This window comes from Quercus robur, chromosome 11, assembly GCF_932294415.1.
Source record: "Quercus robur chromosome 11, dhQueRobu3.1, whole genome shotgun sequence".
Classification (NCBI taxonomy): Eukaryota; Viridiplantae; Streptophyta; class Magnoliopsida; order Fagales; family Fagaceae; genus Quercus; species Quercus robur.
The window spans coordinates 46821513-46845533 of NC_065544.1; the positions used below are offsets into that span (position 1 = coordinate 46821513).

The 24021-nt window shown below is 33.6% G+C and overlaps 2 protein-coding genes across 3 annotated transcripts; both read left to right on the plus strand.

The window, feature by feature from the left end:
• Positions 1-11676: 11676 nt before the first annotated feature.
• On the plus strand, positions 11677-13541 carry LOC126705803 (GATA transcription factor 5-like). Of its 2 annotated transcripts, XM_050405016.1 has the most exons (3): positions 11677-11851; positions 11993-12336; positions 12467-13541. In XM_050405016.1, exons 2-3 carry the CDS (start codon positions 11995-11997, stop codon positions 13214-13216), a joined length of 1092 nt encoding a protein of 363 aa, XP_050260973.1. In that variant the 5' UTR covers positions 11677-11851; positions 11993-11994; the 3' UTR covers positions 13217-13541. The 2 variants fall into 2 exon arrangements, with proteins under 2 accessions (XP_050260973.1, XP_050260972.1); XM_050405015.1 differs by lacking the exon at positions 11677-11851 and having other exon boundaries at positions 11983-12336.
• Positions 13542-18488: 4947 nt separating this feature from the next.
• On the plus strand, positions 18489-23243 carry LOC126707175 (cytochrome P450 84A1-like). Its single transcript, XM_050406772.1, has 2 exons — positions 18489-21090; positions 21914-23243. The coding sequence occupies exons 1-2, from the start codon at positions 20167-20169 to the stop codon at positions 22526-22528; spliced, it is 1539 nt and encodes a 512-aa protein (XP_050262729.1). The 5' UTR covers positions 18489-20166; the 3' UTR covers positions 22529-23243.
• Positions 23244-24021: the final 778 nt, after the last annotated feature.

A 24021-nucleotide genomic window follows, 5' to 3' on the forward strand; every position in this document is an offset into this window, starting at 1 on the left:
AATAAAAGGGGCCCAATCAGCAGGGATTGGGCTAAACAGTTTGAAGATCTAAAACATGCGAAAAAGAAATACAAGAAAATGATTTAGCGGCTACATTAATGTCTTTGATGATATTTGATATTGTCTAGTGAGGAGCAATGACAAAATTTTGAATGGGGTCAATGACATTAAGGGAGTCACCTTCTGTACAACATTGTTAACATTTTTCTTTCTAAGGGTCTGTTTGGATAGAACTTATTTTACTGAAACTGAAAACTGAAAATACTGTAACAAAATAATTTTTAAATGTGTGAATAGTGTCGTAGGACCCATTTTTAATGAAAAAATTGATAAAAAATGAAATTTGTGGATCCGTGAACAGTGCACGGATGCACTATTCACGGAAGACTGGTCAAAAGTTGTGGCTACTGTTCATGTATAGTACATGAACAGTAACCGCTCGTGGAGGAAAACGCGTGCAAAAAAAAAAAAAAGGGCGAAAACGCAAAAACTAAACGCAGCAAACGCAACGCCGTATCCAAACTTAGCCTAATACTGTCATACTTCTATCCAACTTATTTTTCTAGCCGAATAATCTTAAGCATACAACTAATCGCATACTCAATTTTACAAATTACAGACTTGTGCGACTATGAGTGTTGGAGCACTTTCTACCAATATGGACTACCATATTTTGCCAATTACTTCCAATCGCATTAATCGGTAAATTGTAAAATTAAGTATGTAAATAGTTATGTCCTTAGTATTATCATTTCTTGACATGATCATCGTATAGTTACATAGTCAAAATTGCATTGGCAATTACTATATATATTGGTAATGAAAAAATGGTTAAAAGGTGATAGTGCCATAGTGGCACCTAGGGGTGTTTACCAAATTGCACAAATCGCAAAAACTGCTCGTAAAATGACATAACCACATTACATCGCATATAATAGTGCACTGCATAGCATGGTGCAATGCAGTTTGCGGTTTTATAATAAGAAAACCGCATTGCACTGCATTGCACCCTCTCTATATATTAATATATTTATTTATTTTTAATATTAAATATATTATTAATAGTTTAATAACCCTAGTTTTCAAAAAAAAAAAAAAGTTTGATAACCCTAGTAAGTGTTGACTAGGAAAGCCAGTCCAAAATAAAGAAAAACTAGCTCAATAGTTTAAAACTTGGTCCAAAACAAAGGGAAAATTTAGTTTTGGGCTGGTTGGAAAAACCCAAAATTTGAAAAATATACTAACTTCAAACTGCATTTTATACATCGCATCGCGCTTGTGACTGCAAAAATGAGGTACGGTACAATTATGGTTTTGGCTAAACTCTAAACCGCACCGCACATGTGACCGCAAAAATATGGTGCGGTGCAGTTATAGGTTTAGATAAACCACACCGCAAGGTGCGGTGTTAAAAATGACCCAAAATCACACTGCACCATGAACACCCCTAGGCACCCTTAATTGCTCCGAGCAAGATTTCATTTTTTATGAAGTATAAAGGTCCCCACTATTTTGTTAGTGGAGAAAGAACTTGAACCTAGGACCTAAGACTCTGTTGGCCTAAATCCTAGCCACTAGTCCACTCATAGTTGTGGTTTACTAAATATATGGTCCCCAAACTATGAGCTTTGATAAGTCAACTAAGGCGCAAGAGTGCAGTCATGGACTGATAGACACCGTGCGCCCCTCATTCTTTAAAGCATGTTAGAGCATTCACATTGGAAATGCCATATGCCATATGTAGGCAAAATTTAGCATAAAGGCCCAAAAAACCACCTACATCCGGACTTGTAAAAATCAAGTATTGCAAAAAAATTTGCAATTGTGCTACAGTGCAATTCTAAAGGTAGAATTACACTGTAGCTCAATTGTAAAAGATATATCAATATTTTATCATCTCTCTCTCTCTCCATCGCTGAAACTCTTTCACACCAAGCCTCTCTCTTCTCTCTCATCCCATGTCTCTCTCGCCATCGCTGCCAACGCCAAGCTTCTTGTCTTCTCCGTGGATCATGGCTCCGTCACGGTTCATGGGTGCATCAAGTCCGGCGTGAGTCGTGGCTCCCTCAAGTCAGGTGTAGATCGTGGGTTGTGGGTCTCTCAAGTCCGGTTGCGTTGGTTGGGTTTTGAATTGGTGTGGATCGTGGCGGGTCGTGGTGGGTTGTGGTGGCTCTAAGGTTGAGGATCGTGGTGGATCGGTGGGTTTGGAGTTCTGGGTCCTGTGGTTTTTTTTTTTTGGTTGCTGTGACCAGTGCTTAAAGGAAGAGGTGGGTTTGGTTTGATTTTGATTTTGATTTTGTGGGTTGTTGTGATTGCTGGAGTTGGGGGTTGTCGTGGTTTGGTTTGATTTTGATTTTGTGGGTTTTTTTTTTTTTTTGGTTGTTGTTGTTGCTATGACCAGTGCTTAAAGGAAGAGGTGGGTTTAGTTTGATTTTGATTTTGTGGGTTGCTGAAGTTGGGGGTTGCGATGGTTTGGTTTGATTTTGATTTTGATTATGGGTTTTGGGTTTTTGTTTTTATTTGGGTTTTGGATATATTATTTTATTATGTAGAAATATTATTTTAATGTGTTATATTGTAAAATAAAAGTTGGGATGCTGAAGTGTTGTAAAATGGTATTGTATAATTGATAAAGTGGTTTTTTTGAGATGGTAAAATAGGATAAGATAGAATTATGCGAATGCTTTTATAAGTCTTAACACGTCTTTAATCGTTGTTTTTCACTCAGTTGTTTTTAACAAGTGAAACAATCGTCTTGCCACAAGTTAGGTCCACCTATTTTGTAAGTGTGCATCATGAAAATCAAGGTGTTACAGTGTAGAAAATACTTATGATTTGCTTATGTAAGCTTCGTGTAGAAACTTAAAGTGTAGAAAATAAAACCCTACTATTATAAAACATGAAATGACAACCATGAATAAAATAAGGATATTATCACAGGATGTCACTTGGTTGTAAGAGTTCTCATATCATTTTACATGATTTTTGACAAGAGTTGAGTTGTTCGAGTTGTAGTGCTTCAATGAAAATGTTGTGCCCACAACAATAATCCCATTAAAACCTTGGTGGTACATGTGATATTATCTTACGTGGTGTGAGATCGATGAGTTCACATCGAAAACCTCATTTTTCATTCAACGAAAATAAAATAAAATAAAGATAAATAAAATTTGAATGCTCATTAATTTATTGGGTGCCAATAAGGAATATTTTGACTGAAAAATTTTCTAATTCCCTTGACATTTTGGCCTAGCATTAACCTTTGATCTCCGATGGTTTGTCGGTCACTAAATCCTCTTCGAGGTCATGTTGGAATGAACTCAGCCCAAATTCTCCGCTCATGTCACTTGAATCATAGGCATCGTTGGGTAGCCAAGGGTTTTTCGTGTCTACCATGGCACGGCGAATCTCTCCATACCAACGACTAATTGCACTTAGTCTCATACCATTTGCATATTCTTCACTCATGTATTCCTGTATAGAAAGAACTTGCACACTACGTCAAAAAATCCTCATACATAATCACGTCCTCCAAATATGAGAAATTAAGTCCAAAGATCTTGGAGCGTTAAATCCATATCTTCCCTACAAAGGAAGATCCTACGTTCATGGGATCTTGATCAGCCCGATACTACTATATAAGCGTCAAGTCTCCTCAATTTCCTAACTTTTACACTATAAGTTATTGGAGATTCTTCTATTAATAACTTCATCGGTGCTCTCACCTTTTGTCCTTCAGGTACCTTCAATCGCCGTGCGTGTGGACGATCAACTCATTGACGATTTTATGCATCACTAGGTTAAAAAAATAAGTTGTATAAAAATATAATTATATTGTACATAGAAAAATAATAAAAATATTAAAAAATCAAATAACTTGAAAAAAGCAAATAAAAATTCTAAGAACCCAAAATGAAGAAGTATTGAAAAAAAAAAAAAATTTCTGACTAACGAAGCCTGACTGGAGGAGTAGATTTAGGCATATGAGAGCAATTACGAAGTCTATAAAATTATATAGTCTTATTACGCGTTAAACATAAGACGTGGTCATAGTTTGTTGAACTAATGTAACAAACGAGCTTGTCCTTTCGCCGATTGTAGTCATTATGTTTGATCATCTCATCTCTCCGCAGATCACTCTCATCGCCAAGTGTTGATTCCTAGACTGTTTATCAGTCCTCCTTCGTCAACGGTCGGCTATACTTTACTGTATCTGCGCAAGAAACCAAATCAGACTGTCAATACACCAAGCCATGTGGTCTGTGACTCATTGAAGTGATATATATATTTATATGTCAACAATTCACTAATGCTACATTAGTGACTAACATCTGATCAGCACGATGTGAACTGATATTACTTTAAAAGTCACGAGTCATTGATAATATTACATTTGCGTAATCGTGTTAACAACTTAATAATTACCTCATTAAAAGGAAAAAAAAAAAAAAAAAAACCAGCATAACTTTGACTTCTTATAACTTTCTAGGTATTAGGGTTAATTAATTGGTGTCTTCGTCTAATAATAAAAAACAATTATTAAGAACTTAAAAATAAAATTGTGTTAACAATTTAATAACCCTAAGAAAGGAAAGGGGAAAAAAAAACTACATATATAAAAATGACTTCATGTAATATGTAATTAGGTGATGTGCGAAGTCATTGTAATTGCATTATAAGAAATTTTCTATGCAGCTTTTATGTAATGCTTATTCAATGATACGTGCTCTAGTGTGTAATTATGTATAATGCAATTATTAAATTGTATGGTGAGAATGTATATGTACAAAGTCAAATTCACAAATTGAATGATTTAGTTTTATTTTTTAATTCATAGTTTGAAAAGCTGTTGAGCTAATTAATCTAGAAGATATTTTATTTATAATTTATGCTTTTGGGTTTGGTTAACTTCGCCTTTGAAATTTGACTTGTGTAGATTAGCATATAACCAGTTCGTATTACCAAAATTAGTAAAACAATGTTAGTTGGAATTCATACATTGCGAAATATTCAACGTACAATGTATTATTGTAATGAATAAGTCTTATACCACATAAAGTGACACAATAAACGTTACAACTCGCCGCATTAGCGAGTTGTAGTTAGTGGAGGGGTGGTAGTGGGTCCATGCCCCTCCACCAACCACAACTCGCCACATGGGTGAGTTGTGGCATTTGTTGTGCCATTTTATGTGGCACTAGAAGGACTATATTGCAATATGGTTTTGATGTGCCTCCAAATTATTTGAATGTATGAATGCGGTGTCAGAATGGGACGGTGGACTATTCACCCTTAGAGAAATGGTCAAATATTGAAAAACCTTGTAATTTAGTGTGAGTTTGGATTGCAATGAAATCCACCACGTCTGCGGTTGCATTTTAAACATGTGGGTCTTGTGCATTGTTCCTGGAACCTGCAAATACTTTTTTCAACAAATTTTTCTTTAAAACTAGATTCCACAACACTATTTACACATTTAAAATTTATTTTGCTACAGTATTTTCAGTTTTTAACAATAAGCGGTATCCAAATAGACCCTTAGTATCTGTTTAGCTAGCTTATTTTTTGCCAACTTATTTTACTATTCAACTTATTTTTGCTATTATTCATGGGTCCTACTACACTTTTTTGGTACTATTTATGGATCTCACTGTACTATTTCAACTAACATTTATCTTTATGTACAGTACTTTCAATAAAAGGTTTTCACTTTCAACAAAATAAGTAGATCCCAAACAGACCCTTAGTTTTTAATAAATCCTCAAAATGAATTTCGAAACCCAAAACTGAAAAGGCAACCTACAAAAATAATCAATTTAGAACATTTACATTAGTCTCACAAATTTAATATTTCAACAAAAATTTATCTAAACTCAATCAAAACAAGCATGCATCAGCCTCACTATATTAACTAAAGTTTGTAAAGAGGATAGTCTCATCGCTATATGTAGTGAGCCTCTATCCTTGCTATATTAAATATTAATGTTGATAAAGTATTGAGGTTGATGTATGTGTATGAAAATAATAGATAGCTAAACTAGCAAAAGTAGAGTTTTTTGGATTAGTTTAGCTAAATATTTGAGGAGACTGATAAACCTTAAAAAAATGTGATTTTTGTTAACTAAGTAAAAGTTAAGTCTAATTTCTTAAATGTAGTATGAGCGGTTTCCTAATTAAATTAAATTATATAGTTGTAATAATTAATGTATCACATCCTTTATAAAAGCAATCAAATTTAATTATGTGATTTACAAGTTAACGTAACCACATGGTTGAATATAAAATTATAGAGCATAATCCATCACTAAGGTGAATCAAATGTTCAAGGAGGTTCCCTGGAGTCAGTCAAAAGTTCTAGTTGTGACCACAAATTTGGGTCGTTCATGTAGGGGTTCAAATACAAAGAGTTCAATAGTTCTAAAGTTGTTATGGGTCATAGTGGTAAGTTTAACTACCATGTGGTGTTTAGAAACAAATGTTTTGTACTAGATCTATGACTTTTCATCCTAGAATGAATTTCCTTAATTAGAGTAGGTTATTCTCACTGTGGTTTGTTCTTTAATATCGTTATCTATTGGTTTTCGATTTCATCACTATATCGTTGTCTCTTGTTTATTACTTGGCTTATATGTTTTACAACTTTGGTGACTTGCTAGTTTCGTTGATTAAATTGATATAATTGTATTCACATAACTAAATTATTTGGTAGTTAATATGTAAATCCGCCACATAATTCTTTTGAGATCAAAACAGGTTCTTTCACAAAATTTTTTTTTTTTTTAATGTTCACTAGGCAAACATATTTTTCATTTTTTAAAATGTAAATTGCAACTCATAATTGAATATCTATCATTCCTTATCATATGCCCTTACTTAAAATAAATAATGAATGCATTAAATGTAATTAATGTCTTTAGCTTTAACACTATGTTTGCAAAATTGGGGAAAGGGGAAATAAAGTGTCACTTTGTATATTGTCAAATCTAGGAAATAAAATCTTAAGGAAAAAAATTTACCTCCAAACTAATTTGAAGGAAAGTTTTCTCCAACCCATAACGTGGTGACTAAAAGGACAATCTATATGTACTTTTAGTCACATGATTTTTTTAATGAATCATATTACTTGTTTAAATAATATATGTGTATAGTCTTATGAAATAACACATAATGAGTTAAAAGAGATTTCTCCAAATTTGTTTGGAAGAAAACTTTGTTCAAAATGTTAACCTTGAAATAGGCACTTTCAATTTTACTTGAAATAATGAGGATTTAGTTCCTAAGTAAAAACTCTTCATCTTTGCTTGAATGTTTTAAAAATTAAAAGAAATGAGATGGAAATAAATACCCCTCTCTTGTTTGGTTGTGAGTGAAAAGGAAACTAGAGGATAATCTATTTAAGAAAAGCAAGATTTAGGTACATTACTTAGATACTGTTTTTTAGGTTTCCTTTTTAAAATTTTGCCATGTAGATTTTTTCTAATGAGATGGAAGTGTATTTTTTAGTTAAATAGCCACATGGCTAAATTTTAAGAGGAGAATCTAAGGAACAACACTTAAAGTACTCTACTTAAGTTTTTTCCATTTAAGAAATAGTCGAATATACCATTATTTTATTAAAATATATGTTTATATATTAATGATAAAAAGTTTTTTTTAAGAAGAAAATGATAAAATGATAAGTATTAAGTATATCAAAAATTTAGTAAACAATGATCCAAAGTTCAATCCCCCTCCAATTCCCCTCAATTCGTGGGAATTATTAAAAGTGAGAATGGTCAATGGTCACTCAAATCAAATCATTCCTATTTTCTAAGGGGAATTAAATCCCTGTCCCATTTTCCTCTGGTCTCTTTTTCTCCACTATCCTTCATCCAATCATACTCCCAAGTGTTAAATACTCTAAAATAAAAAACAAAATAAGTTTTTAGAGCAAGTCAGATTGCAAAAACTTATGTGGTTCTCAAATCCCATAAGTTTTTACAATTATAATAAAGCGTACACGTGTTACTCTAAATTTCAAGTAATGGTGAATTCAAAAAAAAAAAAAAAATTATATGTTATCAAAAAAGAAAAGAAAAGGTAGTGGTGAATTCAAATCCCCTATAAGCATGGGCAGTCATTTACTATGCATTAGCTAAGGATAGCCGTACATTTTATTAAGAACTAAATTCTCTCTTCTTCTACTTACACCTTAACGATTTTTATTAAATAGTAAAGAAGAACAATAGATAATTTAAGCAAAAAATTATCTTATAATTGGTTGCAAAACACATACTTTAGACTCAAGAACATTTATCCAATATCTTAGGACCATTTTAAAGGATTGTTCATTGTAATTATTTGTTATATGTAGACCGGAGGACTATACACTCTCGAGGATGCTTTGAACACTCTTGCGTGCAAAAGTCTTATATGCATTAGGCACATGAGATACTGTTTCCGTGGACCCACAATGATCTTTCAGCAATGATGTGATGTTATATGGGCTCCAATCCGAAAACGGATCACCACCAATGGACCCCGGTTGTTGACCCATAATAATGGTGTTCACACGGCCCACCTCTCCTCCCAAAACCATAAAAAATAAAATTCAAAACAAAAATAAAATAATCCGAAAGAAAGAAATAGCAGTAAAGTGTAAAGGAAAATTCTTGGATTATTATTTTTGCGCACACTTTTTCTCTGAGTATTCGTAGCCAGCCAGCTACGAGTCCATAAAATGCAACGCGCGTAAGATACTTTTGCACGATAACCACAATGCAACCTTAGCTGGAACACAATACAAAAGCGAGTGAAAAATCAACCCGACATTCCTGACCGTCCGATGTAAACCTACTGAGCATATTGACCATTAGATTCTCAACGCACTATACTTTCTCGTCGTCATTGTAATTCTCCGAATTTATCCAAAAAAATTAGTTTAAAGTTTGTTTGAGATCCGTTTATTTTGTTAAAATTGAAATTTTTTTATTGAAAGTACTATAGATAAAAGTAAAAGATAACTGAAATAGTACAGTAGGACATATGAATAGTACCAAAAAATGAAGTGAAACTTATGAATAATAGCAAAAATAAGTTGAATAGTAAAATAAGTTAGTAAAATTAATCATGCCAAACGGACACTTAATACCACAAATTATTTCCAAATTTTTTAATACAACTCTGACGGTAGTAAGTTATGAGTAATTAACTATTACTTACACATAAATCTACTATTTTTTTTACTAATTACATTTTATTAATTAAAAATTATAATTTAAAGTTGTGAAAAATGCTGTGTTTATATTTTTTTTTAATAAAAAAAGACAACGAGCGGGAATGTTTTACAAACCTTCCAGAAAAGGAGGCGCAATTAACGCGGATAAGGAAAAGCCCCGTTTACGTAAATAGGTGGGAAAATGAGACCCAAATTTCAAACACACAAAAAGACACAGACAACACACACAAAATCATGCCGGTTTCCTAGGTGGTTCGTTTCTTCCGTTTTGAATAATATCTTTAAGGGGTTCCCAACTTGCTGTCACGGTTTCACTGTCACGGCCCCGTTATAATACCGTTGATTTTCAACAACAACAACAACAACGGAACGGTCTTATCTTTTGTGCGGTCCCTAGGTCCAGTGCTTTTATGAGAGGCTGTGCCTAAATTATTCAAAGTAAAACGTGACCTCAGCATGCAAATTTTTTAATTATTATTTTTGGTATACGGTGTAAACTACAATTTTTTACCCTTTATGTTTGGAGTATTTTTATTTTTGGTGACTTATATTTAAAATTTTTCATTTTGCCACTCAAATAGGATATTATTGTCAATTTCATCTTCTTGTCCATATTTGTTAGTGATATGGTCTATAAGTGGCAACTAGACTTATAGTTATTGACTTTATGGCAGCTTGTTCAATTAAAATAAGCAAATATCAACATGTGTAAAATTAACTATTTTTCATAAAAGTTAATGAGATTTAGTCTCAAGAGTTCATTTGGCAGACATAGTAACATTAGAGAGTTATAAGAAAGAATTGAAACTCTAAAGGGGTGTTTTTGAAACTAATTCAAATCCAAGGGATATATATATATTTTGGATTTTGACATTTTTCTTTATTTTCCTTTGAATTTCTATTGTAAGACCATTTCACAAGTGGAAGTATTCAAAGACTAGAGGCCACTACTAACCACCTTTGAAGCCAGATCAACACCCATCCTCAAACCCAATATCGGCTCATGCCACCACTTACCGTCTCTTTAAGATCATGCAATCAATAAATTACCACCATAAATGGCAATATATTAAGATGATGGAGGTCTAGAGCGGGTTTGAATTATGATGAAAGTGGGATTTACACAAGTAGACCTATCACATCCAAACTGCATTGGCGTTGAAACCCCCCCCCCCCCCCCCCCATCACACTAGGTTGTTACATGAAATTACTATCGGAGTTTGAGGAGAGAGATTGAGAAATTGAGGTAGATTGTCATAAAGATAGGTGACATTGTTTTGAGCTCGTTTTTTTTTTTTTTTTTTTTTTTTCAAACCACTAAAGGCATGTCATTGTGTCTAGGTTACACACGTTAAGCTACTCGATTATCATTATTGATTTAGAAAATTAAAAAAGAAAAAACCTAGTTGACGGTTGATTTGGAACTAGTAAAAAAACCACCTAAGTTGTAAGGGTCAACATAATTTTTGGTAAAATTAAGGTATTGATTTGAACTCTAATTTGGAAGGTGAAGAGACCACAAATTATTCTCAAATCAAGGTATTGATCGTAAATTTTAAAATTTATGGTGCAAGTTGCATATATTCGGTAATTTAATGGTTGCATTTAATCCCATTATTTTGGCCTTTCAATTGTGTATCAAAATTTAATTTTATTATAATAATATTGATTGTGACAATTTAATATTTACTTTTTAAAACATTTTTACATTACTTACCTACTAATCAAAAATTATTTAAATTTGGTAAATTATACTTTTACTCTTGAAGTACATCGGACTTGTTATACCTAATTTTCAAAAATGATATCATGTCCTAGGAACAGAGTGTCAATTATCTTGATCATTTGTAGATGGGTACAGGGGCGAAATGTCATTTCTTGAAGTTAGGCATATGAGTCTAATTTCTCTATAGATAATATCAATATAATTACCCTTTAAAAATTTAAACCACATTATTTAAGGTAAAATTTAGGTATGGTATATTAGGTCATTGAAAAAACAATAATATTTGTACTTTATTAATCAATGCAATTATGTATTTGGATTTAATTGGAAACCCAATTTAGTAATCATAAAGAATTGTGTCTAAGTTTTATCCAAAGTTTAATTTATTTAATTGTCTTGCATTAAAGTGATTTTATACAAATTAATTGATTTCTACAAGGTAAAAGTAACATTTAAATTTAATAGTCTTCAAGGGATCAAAATCATAGTTTGCACAATTTTGTTTTTTTACTTTTGTTGGACTAGTTTGTTGTTTAACTTTTGTTGGAAGTTCGGCGTGGAACAAACCCATGATGACCAAGAATAAAAAGTCATTGTGGAATTGTTGGTTCGGTCCAAGCAGGGCAAGTGCCCGCCCCATCATCAACCCCCAGAATAGAATAGTCAGCTCCTCCACCTCCATGTAATGTAACGTGACACATAGTACAAAAACAATATTCATATATATATTTAAATTTAAATCTCAAAAAGCAGTGTCTGAGAGAGAGAGAGAGAGAGAGAGATAAAGATAAACCAATAACTCAGCACCACTTTCGCCCACGAACCAGCCTTCTTTTCAGTGTCCCAACCAACCATCCCTTACCCATCCACAGTTTCAATTCTATCTTCTTCATCTTCATCTTTGTCAGGTAAACTTTCACTAAACAATAATTTTAACAAAACAATATATAAAAAAGAAGCAGAATTTTGTAATTCTTATATGGGGTCGCTTTAAATTTATGGTAACGTTTTGTTGAAAAAGTTTTAATTTTTTTTCAATATGAATGTAGAAATGGAATACTGCGTGGAAGCAAGAGCCTTGAAATCAAGCTTACGTGGAGAAATATTGGCTATGAAAACGACAACCCAAGTTTTTGAAGATTTTCGGGGTTCTATCGGTGTTGCTAGTGAAGATTTCCCTGTGGACGACCTTCTTGACTTGTCTAATGCAGAGTTTGAAGATGGGTACTTTGTAGAAAATGAAGAGGAGGAAGAAGAAGAAGAAAAAGATTTTCTCTCGGTTTCTTCGTCACAGGACGAAGAGAATTCCAATTCCAATTCCAATTCAAATTCCAACAATTTTTCTGGCTCAGCGGAGTCTGAGTTCACTTTAGCCAGTGAGCTTGCCGTTCCGGTAATTATAATATATATATTTCTAAAAAATGAAACCTTTTTTTTTTTGCATGTTTTTTATTTTTTGGGGTTCTATTAAATTTTGATTTTGATTTTTTTTTTTTTTTTTTTGTTGTTGTTGGGTTTTACAGGATGATGATTTGGCAGGGCTTGAATGGGTTTCTCATTTTGTGGACGATTCTATATCAGAATTCTCGTTTTTGTACCCCGCCGGAAAACAAAAAACCGAAGCAAATGCAATGGACCGGTCTGAACCGGAATCCAGACCGGTTTTAGACAGGGCTTCGTGTTTACCTTTGGGGGTTCCATTTCCATCCAAATCCAGAACCAAACGGACCAGGACCAGAACCAGTAATCCAGTTTGGTCACTTCCTTCATCACGGTTTTGGGATTCTAACCCTGGTTCTCCTCGTACGGAGGACCAGGCAGCGCTACTGAGCCACACGACTCTTGGTTTTTATGACACGTCATCGTTGTCTTCATTGTCGTCTTCAGGGTCTTGTTCATCTGGGTTATCTTCATCACCTAGTTATTTTACCAGCATGTTCAATTTTGTTGAACCGGCAAAGAAGAAGCAGAAGAAAAAACCGGCGGTTCAAACCGGTAGTGGGACTCAGTTTCAGCGTAGGTGCAGCCATTGTCAGGTTCAGAAGACCCCGCAGTGGAGAACCGGTCCACTTGGTGCAAAAACGCTTTGTAATGCTTGTGGGGTTAGGTTCAAGTCCGGCCGGCTTTTTCCGGAGTATAGACCGGCTTGTAGTCCGACTTTTTCTGGTGAAATTCACTCCAATAGTCACCGGAAAGTGTTGGAGATGAGGAAGAGAAAGGAAACGGTGCCTGAACCGGAATCCAGGTTGAACCAGATGGTTTCAAGCTTTTAATCATTAACTTAGAGAAAAAATAGGTAAGTATGAACCGGGTTCTTTTTTTTTTTTTTTTTTTTTTGGTAGATAGGGTTGTAACGTAACAGTAGGAAGGGTCCTAATTATTATAGTTCTAGTATTTTTGTATTCTTTGTGTTTTTGCTGGTACTTAGTTATAGGTGCTAGTTTATTTATTTGCAGGTTTAAAGAGGGAAAATGGGTTTAAAGTTAGACTTTAGATAAATTGGTTTATTTTCAAAGTTTTATTAGCATGTTGCCTTCAATTAATACTTTGGGACCGATTGTCTGCTATGAAAATATAAGAATGAAGTATTTGATGGCATTTTACTTCTTTTGGATAAATTTTAAGTGAAGGGTGGGATTCAAATTTTAAACGTTTCACTTGAAAACACCATAAAATTTCATTTGATATAAAGAAATTTTTTTTTTTGGTAGCATGTTACTGACTATGAATACCTTTGGATTAATTGTCTGCTATGAAAACATAAGGATGAAGTACTATATTCAAGAAAGAAGAATAGTAGCGTGTTTGGGTATTGTTTATTTGCTGAAAATTAAAAATTTATTGTTTAAAATATTATAGTAAATTAATTTTTAAAAAGAAATGATATGTCCATAATATTTTTACAATAAATCTTAAGTGGCAGGTTGTTATTGTTGGGGCAAAAAAGTAATCTTAGTGTTAGGTTTAAATTTGAACTAATAACAACTAATCATCCGTAATTTGTTCTGAAAATGTTATAAAAATGTTATAGACGTAGTATCTCTCATTTTTAAAGGTATGAATAGTGCTGTAAGACTCAAATTTACTTAGAAATCTGTGTTTTGTTGAGTTTGTCGGTCTGTAAATAGTACTCATGAGACCAATTAAAAAAACGTAAAACGCATTCATTGAGCAAAACGCTCAATCCAAACACACGCTAGGTATGTCATATACATATGTCCTAGTCAATTGTTTGTGACATTTTTGTATTTGTTACCGTCACAAGCCATTGAAGTGTTCAAAATGGTTAGGCGGATTTTGATGGACTTTGAAAGGCCAATTTAAATATGATAGTAATTTTTTTGGCCATGGATAAGCCAACTTATGTTGAAGAGAAGACAATGAGATTGAGTCCCATCAAAAAAAAAAAGACAATGAGATTGAGGTGGGTCAGGCTGCCATTGATTAGTTAAGTAGCCGTATTTTTTGAAGAACGGAGGGAGAGGAAAGTAAAACAGGGGATACGAGAAAGGAATTGTTACTCGTCCGGTCATCCCCTTGCTTGAATCTTTTAAAAATTATGCTGTAGGGTCTACTTCAGGCTTAATCTTAAGGCCTCTGCTTTTCCTAAAAATTTATGAAGGATTCCAAGGCTTCCCATTTCATAAGCGAAATTTTTTAAAATTAAACAGAAAATCCTAAAATTGTAGAAATCCAACTCAATTGAAACCATAAACTGTGTTTTTCAACCAAATATATATATATATATATATATATTTATTTGTTACGAGTTTTCCAAATACTTATTGACATTCATTTTCCCTGACTATTTGTACTAGAGAGTTTAATAAAACATACATTCAAAAATTTAATTGATATCTAACTATTAAAAAGCTCTCTAAACCTTTTTACCTTAGGTGTCAAAATGTAATAAACTAGGCCAATAAGGTAAAAGAGAATAGATAATATTCGCCTTCCCTCTTTATTTGGATGTTTAAAAATTTATCGGGGTTTAGGGGAGATGAGAGGAGGGGAATGATTATATAAATTGTCAATTATGACATCTTTTGCTAATTTTAAAATAGTAAATATAAATCAAAATCATAAGGGAAAATTTGATAATTTAATTTTTTTTTAATATTAACCCCTCTCGACCCCATCTATTCCCTCTATTTAGGGGAATTAATGTGGGGTTTGGATCCATATTATTATTATCCTTCCAAATTCTCTAAAACTCTTATCTCTTTCAAAAAAGAGAAGTACTGTGTTCACAATATGTTCACAACAAATCCTAGGTAGTAGGATATTACTTGCTATTTTTGGTGGGTAAGAAAGCAATTTTAGTGGTGGGTTCATATTAAAGTCCCCTTCTCTCTCTCTCTCTCCCCCCCCCCCCCTTTTTTTTTTATCAAAACTTACCGGTTAGAATTTTTGGGAATCCTCATAATTTTCATTCATTTTCATGTTTAGTTGTAAAAAGCTTTGCAATATGTTGAGGAATATGGATTCCTTGTTAGAAAAAGATGGGTATTCAAATTTCATATGATTTGTGAAAATTTTATTTCACTTAGCAGTTTTTGACTAATTAAAATGAAATTAAGTAGATAACTTATACTACGTATTAGAAATTTAAGAAATATATATATATTATGATTATATTCACCTCTAAGGAGTACTTTTTTTACTTTGCTTTTTATCTCCTATTTAGAATTATTTTAGTCTTTTAAGAAAATAAATAATTTGGATTGTCAAGGAATGATATCATGATATATCATTAAAAAAAATTGAAAATATTTATTTTGGTCTTGTATGTGTTGATTATGTTTAACTATTATTTTAGGAGATTTTACTTAACAGTTTATATTATTTATGTTTAGAAAATAAACCAAACATAGGGATCTTATATTCCCATAAATTTTTATTAGATTCGCAATAAAATCAAACATTAACATATTTACATTTCCAATCATTATCGTTGTTAAGCATCACATTCTCAAAAATTTGAATACCAAACGTAACTTAAAGAATGAAAGTTATAGGATGTGAAAGATTAGGATAGTCTTGAATATTGGTTTGAGCCCACCAAAGTTGTGTGGTTTTGCCATATAGTATGGTCAAGTGGTTTAAATATCCGAAGTCTCACAAAAACCCTGACCCACTTGCAAAGTCAAGGGTCAAGACTGAAGACTAAAGAATAAAGAGTCGTCACCTGATTAAGTGCAAGTGCAAGTTCAAATTGCTAGAATCTTGATTTTGTTGTCTCAGTCTCTCTAATATTGGAGATTCCTCTTCTTTGTGGAAATAGGAGGATATATCCAATCCTTGTAACTAAGGACATCCCATAAACCATTTAGTAAAGGATTTGTAAATGTAGAAATACTGAAATACTGATATGGTGTACTGAAAATATCAAAATTTATCAACTAATCAGCCTTAGTAAATTAATTTGAAATTTACTAGATTATAAAACCTAATGAGAAAAGACATACCCTAGACTCTTCTCATCAATTTTTTTATAAAATTTTTTTATTAATTTTTTTAGCTTTGACCATTAATTTGGCATGCATAATGATGCACAAAACATGATTAATGATGGATAAACAACAGTGAAGGTCCCATGGTTAAAAGTTTCACTATGAAAAAAAAAATAAATAAAAGGTAATGTTATCATGAGCCCTCATGAACCTGGCACGAATTTTAACATTACAATATTATCATGAAGCCTTTATTCAGCCAATATGCACAAACCATTTCAATATAATCCTAATAAGCAGAATTTTCCTTGAATTTAACACACATGGTTATATTTGGTACAGTGGTGTCGGCAAAATGTGGTGAATGGGCTAAACTAGCCTTTGATAAATGTATTTTGTTAACGTTATCGGATAACGGAGAGAGAAAAGAGAAAGTCATGAGCAAGAATTTAATGTGATTTAGTTTAACAACTTACGTCCATAATGAAAAGTCACTAATGACAATGTTTTTACTCTTGAATTATATCTAATAATAATGAACTTAACATAGGGTTTATAACTTTATATAATAGAGAATTTAAACTAACAGTAGAGTTAGTTTGCAGTTTGGAAGCGAGCAAAACAAATGTCGGAGGCAGCAAACTACATTGGTTGGTGATGATGGCTGACACTAATTGCATGAAACTGCATAATAGATGGAAACATCATGTGTCACTACAAGAAAATAGCCTTATTGCAACTAAATTTTTTGTTGCAATAAGCTTCATATTGTTGCAATAAACCTCTATTGTAACGAAATTTTTTCGTTGCCCACTATTGTTGTAAAGTTTGTGGCAATAGACTATTGCAACAAAAAAAATTTACAAAGTAAATTAGTTCCTATTGCCACTAAAGTTCCTTTTTGTTGCAATAAATTTGTTGCAATATAGGTTTTTTCTTGTAGTGTGTGGACAATATCACTAGTGACTGCACAACATATGGCTTGCAGGATGCATCTATCCTAAAAACTAAGAAGGGTCATGAGTGATCACGGTAGATGGATGGCAAGTCCAAGTACCGATCAATACTTTGACCCAGTGACATTCTTCTTTCCTTTTTAGTCTAATTTTCACTTTATTCTCCTAGTTTTCTCTTATTTCCCACCTACTTAACTCTACTAAGACATTATTTAGCCCTAATTATTACCAAATTAAGTAAATTTATTAATTAATTAATTATGATAAAAATTAAGGATTTATTAATGATTAGATTAATCAAGTGTGTGCATCATTGTTATTAATTTTAGCCCGAACCAATAGGACTGTGACATGTCACTGATTTTACTTGACTCAAAGTGGGACCAATCAACATCAATGACTCATAATCATGTGTGATTAGGCTCAATCGTGTGGGTGCATATTCACCATCAAAATATGATTTCAAAATAGATGGTCTGATTGAGGACGTGGCTAGTCATTTTGAATGTTATTACCAAGAAACCTATTTTTATGTGAAGTGATTAAAGTCCAACAGTCAAAATTATGATCCTACACTTGGGACTGAAAATTATTCTTTTAGCCACCAAATAAGGTTAAATGTAGGTTGCAAAATGAAATGTCTATAAGTCGAGCCATTGTAAGAGAGATTGTATGTGTTGCAAGAGAGAGAAGAAAAAAGTTACACACACGTGTGTATCTATAATTAGGCTTGCCACTTGTGAGATATATGTAGGTTACTTTGCAATTATACGTATTATGTAAAGTAGGGCTGTAAACAAATTTAGCCAAACCGAGTATTAGAAGTTTAGAATAATTTATTTAAATTTATTTTGAACATGACTCGATTTTAAGTTTATTACCAAATTAGATTGTATGTTTAAGTTTGGTTTAATTCATGTCGAACAAACTCGAGCTAGTTCATGAGTTACTTAATTTACTTATTCTTTTCCCACATAAATAATATTACTAAAAACTTTAACCCTTCACAAATCTATGTTAATAATTAATAACTAAATTATGATTGAAATTATATTATTAGGGTTAATTAAATAGAGTACTTTTTATTTTTTATAAACTAATAAAAAATAGATTCATCAACCTTATTTAAAAAAATTGTATATAACTTTATTAAGAAGTGGACTGTTAATATCATGGAGAAAAAGAACATTAATTCCTTTATGTTTAGGGTAATTCACAATTCCCCACTTAAACTTTAAAACCAAGTAATTTTTCCCTTTATGTTTCGAAAATAAGCAAATATCCCGTTCCATTACTCTCAATTAAATATTAATGGAATCTTTTGATTCTAGGATATTTCATTGTATAATGTCTAAAATAACCCAAGTAAATATTTAAATGCCAAAAATACCCCTAGTAAAAAATATTTGATCAGAGAGAAATTAAGAATTAAAGAGAAGTTGTTGACCATGGAGAATTAAAAATGGTGTGGAACCTAATTTCTCCATTGCAATTCTTAGAGTCATTAAGACAACGCAAATATGAGATATACACACACACACAGAGTTGATTTTGCATGTTTTGTGTAGGAAGGGGAATGGTTGTAAAAGAGTTTAGAATCTGTTTGGTTGGGGTGAAAACAAGAGGGATAAAAATGGGAGAGAGAAAATAGTTTTTTGGGTTGTTTGGTTGAGGTGGAAAGTTGGAGAGATTTGATATCCCTCCACTTTTCCATCCCCTAAACACATTTTGGTTATAGTTATGTCAACATATGAAAGTCTATTGCACCACTTTTCCATTCCCTATACACATTTTGGTAATAGCCATGTCAACATATGAAAGTCTATCCCCCTACTTTTGCATCCCCCAAACACATTTTGGTAACAGTCATGTTAACATTTGAAAAATTGGGATAAACCCATAAATGTTATAATTAAAAAAAATAAAAGACTTCATTAAAAAAAGGTTTATTGAGTCTAAGAAAATTATAGGCAGCTCAACATCATAATGGGGAAAAAATGTAATTGTCAACCTATATGCTAATTAAGAAGGAGAAAGACTAGGAGAGATATGCTCAATTTCTATCGTATTGGTTATTAGGAGGAGAAATTATTAGGTTTACTGGAAGGATCACTTCACCAATTCTTCCAATCAATGACACCATGTTACCTCTTCCTCAAAAAAAAAAAAAAAAAAAAAAAAAAAAAAGACACAATGGTACGTATGCTTTTTAATCAGCTTTTTAATTAGTATAAAAAATTAACAAAAATCACTAGGTGATGTCAAATTTGTATAAGTGGTAGCGTTTTTTGATTGGAAGTACCATTTTAACAGCCCTACGATGGATCTAATAATTTCTCCATTATTATTGTAGTAGGAAAATAAAATCATTATTAGTGTAGTTGGAAAATAAAATCATTATTAAAGGAACACATGTCATCCCTGGATGCATATATGCAAATTTCTTCATGCATATACGCCAAATTTCTAGCTGAAATGTCAGCTTAATAGCTAAACAACACCAATAATAATAAATGCACCAAATGCAACCCATTTCCATGTTAGACAAATGGCAAGGATAGTTTGCATGATTCACATATGGCTGTGGTTAGTACATAAATTTTTGAATAAAGTAATCAATTTCACATTGGTGCCAGCGACACTTAACAAAATACACTGTTTGTATATAATCAATTGCGAAGAAGAAGAAGAAGAAGGGATTGCTTATTTATCATCTTTGTACTTCTTTATATATAAGAGATTTCTTATTTTTCCCTCATTTGTAAGTTCTCTTACACTCTTTTATCTCCAATTCATAGCCCCTATTCCAAAGCCATGGAATCCCCATTACAAAATTCAGCCATGTTTTTCTTTCTTCTCTCTTTGTTATGTTTCGTGGTTTTCTTGTTTCAGCTATCTAGAAAACTCTCTCCTTACCCACCAGGCCCAAAAGGGCTACCCATCATTGGCAACATGTCGATGATGGCCCAATTGACTCACCGTGGCCTAGCCCAGCTTGCTAAGCAATATGGTGGGCTCATCCATCTCAAAATAGGCCTGCATCACATGGTGGTCGTATCAACTCCAGACATGGCCCGTGAAGTCCTACAGGCCCAAGACAGTGTCTTCTCAAACAGATCCTCGAGCACCGCCATTAAATACCTTAGCTATGATGGGGCAGACATGGCCTTTGCCAATTACGGCCCATTTTGGCGTCAAATGCGTAAGATATGTGTCATAAAACTCTTTAGCCGAAAACGACTCGAGTCTTGGGTCTCTGTACGAGACGAGATCAACACGATGGTCCAAACCATTGTGACCAAAACTGGGTCACCCATTAATCTCTCTAAGCTGGCTTTAAGTCTTACCAGCCACATTATCTATAAGGCAGCGTTTGGTTCCAACTCACATGAAGGAGAAGAGGGCCAATTTGAGAATATTTTGCGAGAATTCTCGAGGCTTTTCGGTGAGTTTAACATTGCTGATTTTATACCATGGTTGGGTTGGATTCATGCAAAAGAATTCAAGAAAAGATTGGTTAATGCAAGAAGGGAACTTGACGTGTTCATTGATAAGGTCATCGATGAACACTTGGCCAAAAAGAGCAACAAGAATAGCAAGGATGAGAATGAGGCTGCAGCTACAGATATGGTGGATGAACTAATAAGTTTCCTTGATGAAGGTGCTCATGAGAACAAGTTCACAGACTCGCTATCCACCGCTAAGCTCACTAGAGATAACATCAAAGCTCTTATCATGGTAAGAACTTTTTATTTATATGAAATAAATAAATTAACGGTATTCTTAAAATATTTGTTAATTAATTATTTTAAGAATGTTTTAATACTTCATAATATTTTTATAGAAAATATAAAAATATATTACGTTTTTATTTTCTTATAAAATATTTCTTAAACCAATTGATAATGCCCATTGCACATTGGGTATTGGCTAACCTTTCCCCTTATATATAATACACATTTTGTACATATTCTCATTTATACCATGGATGATGCTATTGCTATAAATACTATATTCACAAATTTATTTATTATATTATTTATCGATAAAGCTTCAATTTATCATATCAGTTTCTAAGTCGTTAAATTTGTACTAGATTTGATAATAATTGATAATAATTTTAGTATTTTTAATACCATAGAGGGTTTGGATTAAGAGTAGTTCTAGGATCATAAACAATTTCACACTTTCTTTACCATAACTCTGATATGACATATTATGAACTCTGATATGACATATTATGAGTAACTGTCTATTACTTATACATGGATCCAAAGTTTTTTCTCCACTCCTCACAAACTACCACATCACATTTGTGGTAAAAAACTGTAAATTAATTTGTGGTCTTAGATTTTTTTTTTTCGATAACAAATATGATAACTACTTGTGATATAAATCGACACCAGACAAGAAGTGTGTAAGGATGCAAATTATATAGCACATTTGCAATGGCTTATTTAGTAAAATTCAGTCTCTCCCTCGCATCACTTATCATAAATTGTATACATATGTGCATGGATGATAAAAGTAAGATTTGCTGGTTCTTTATATTATTACACAGGATGTTATGTTTGGTGGAACCGAAACTGTTGCTACAGCGATTGAGTGGGCAATGGCAGAGCTAATGAAGAACCCAAAAGAGCTCAAGAAGGTTCAAGAAGAGCTCTCAAATGTCGTAGGCTTGTACCGTAGAGTCCAGGACTTCGACCTCGAAAACCTCACGTATTTGAAGTGCACACTCAAAGAAACTCTTCGTCTCCACCCTCCAATCCCCGTCCTCCACCATGAGACTGCCAAGGACGCCGTGTTAGCTGGGTATCCAATCCCAGTTGGCTGGCGCGTGGTGATCAATGCGTGGGCTATTGGGCGGGACGAGACGGTGTGGGATGAGCCAAACCCATTCAAGCCCTCGAGGTTTTTGGAACAAGGTGCTAAGGATTTTAAGGGAAATGATTTTGAGTTTATTCCATTTGGGTCAGGAAGGAGGTCTTGTCCAGGCATGCAACTAGGGTTTTATGCATTAGAGATGAGTGTGGCAGAGCTTGTTCATTGTTTTACTTGGGAGTTACATGAGGGAATGAAGAGTAGTGAACTTGATATGAGTGATTCATTTGGACTCACTGCTCCAAAAGCTGTTCCTCTTGTTGCCGTGCCGAGTTATCGCCTAAAGTATTGATACTTGTATCTACTTGGATGTGGTTTGGAGTCCTCTATTTTAGGTGATCGTTATTAGTGTCCTCTGTTTTAGGTGGTGTTTGTTATTATCTTTGGGAAGATCTCTATTGTAACGTTAGGATTGTTGGTTAGTTTGGATTGTTTTTCAATTATTAGTGAGTCCCTAGCATGTTGGGTTGTTGTGCCATAGTATCCCTTCATATTAGGAAGAAGTCCTTGTATTTTGTTTTTGTTGTTATCAATTGCTGTATTTAAGCAGTAAGAAAATAATGAATAAATCTTCAAAGAATTAATTTTGAGGCAAGTCTCAAGAGGTTAGGGTTTCCTCAATTAAAACCAATTCTTATCCTTATTTTCTCTATTGTTATCACCAAAGAACCATCATAGGTAAGGATACTGTCTTATACATACCAAAGTGGTATCAGAGCTTAGGAATGGACTAGAGGGTGGAGCAGTTAGAACAGAGTGTGAGTTCTCTTGTTAGCAACCAGAAACAGATAATGGAAAAATTAACAGAGATTTGTGCCAAGCTTGGATCACTGTCTTCCAGTCGAGAAGAGGGAGAGAGCTCCCAAAACCGCAATGGCAAGCGGCTAGAAGGAAGAGTGGCCACCGAGGGTGGTCATTCTGGCGAAAGTAATCATTCATATGCTCCTCGTTTGGTGAAACTTGACTTTCCTAGATTCAATGGAATTGAGGATCCCACGAGTTGGATATGCCGTGCTGAGCAATTTTTTCGCTTCCATGAAACGCCCATTGAAGACCAAGTAGCGTTGGCTTCCTTTCATCTAGAGGGAGAAGCTCAACCGTGGTATCAATTGATGCAGCAAGAAGCAGAGACTCTTACTTGGGCTGCCTTCAAGGTAGGCCTATTAGCCCGTTGTGGTCCCACTCAGTTTTATGATTATTTTGGAGATCTCACCAAGTTACAACAAACTGGTACTGTTAAGGAGTACCAAACCAAGTTTGAGCAACTATTGGCCAAGGTTGGGCACCTCCCACCTGTTCGTCAAGTAAGTTGCTTTGTGAGTGGATTAAAGGAAGATATCAAGGCTGATGTATTAGTAGGAAGGCCAACTGATTTGTCTATGGCAATCGGGTTAGCCCGATTATATGAAGCTAGAAATTCTTCGCTATGACGAACACCTGTGACAGTTCCTGTAACTACCAGAGTCACTCCTCAAGTTTCTAGGGAGGGTGCCCCTCCACGAACCCCCCTTGTAGTCCGACAAATGTCACCCGCTAAGCTTAAAGAGTGGCGTGAAAAGGGACTTTGTTACAATTGTAATGAGCGATTTGTACCAGGGCATCGATGCAAGAAATTGTTCCTCATTGAGGCTTGTACCACAAAGGAAGATGGAGATTTAGACATGGAAGTGGAAGGTCCTTTTGAGGAAGAAGCTCCTGGAATTTCCTTGCATGCTATTAGTGGGGGTCACGCACCAGAGACAATGAAGGTTGTTGGAAGCATTGAATCCTTTCCTGCCACTGTTT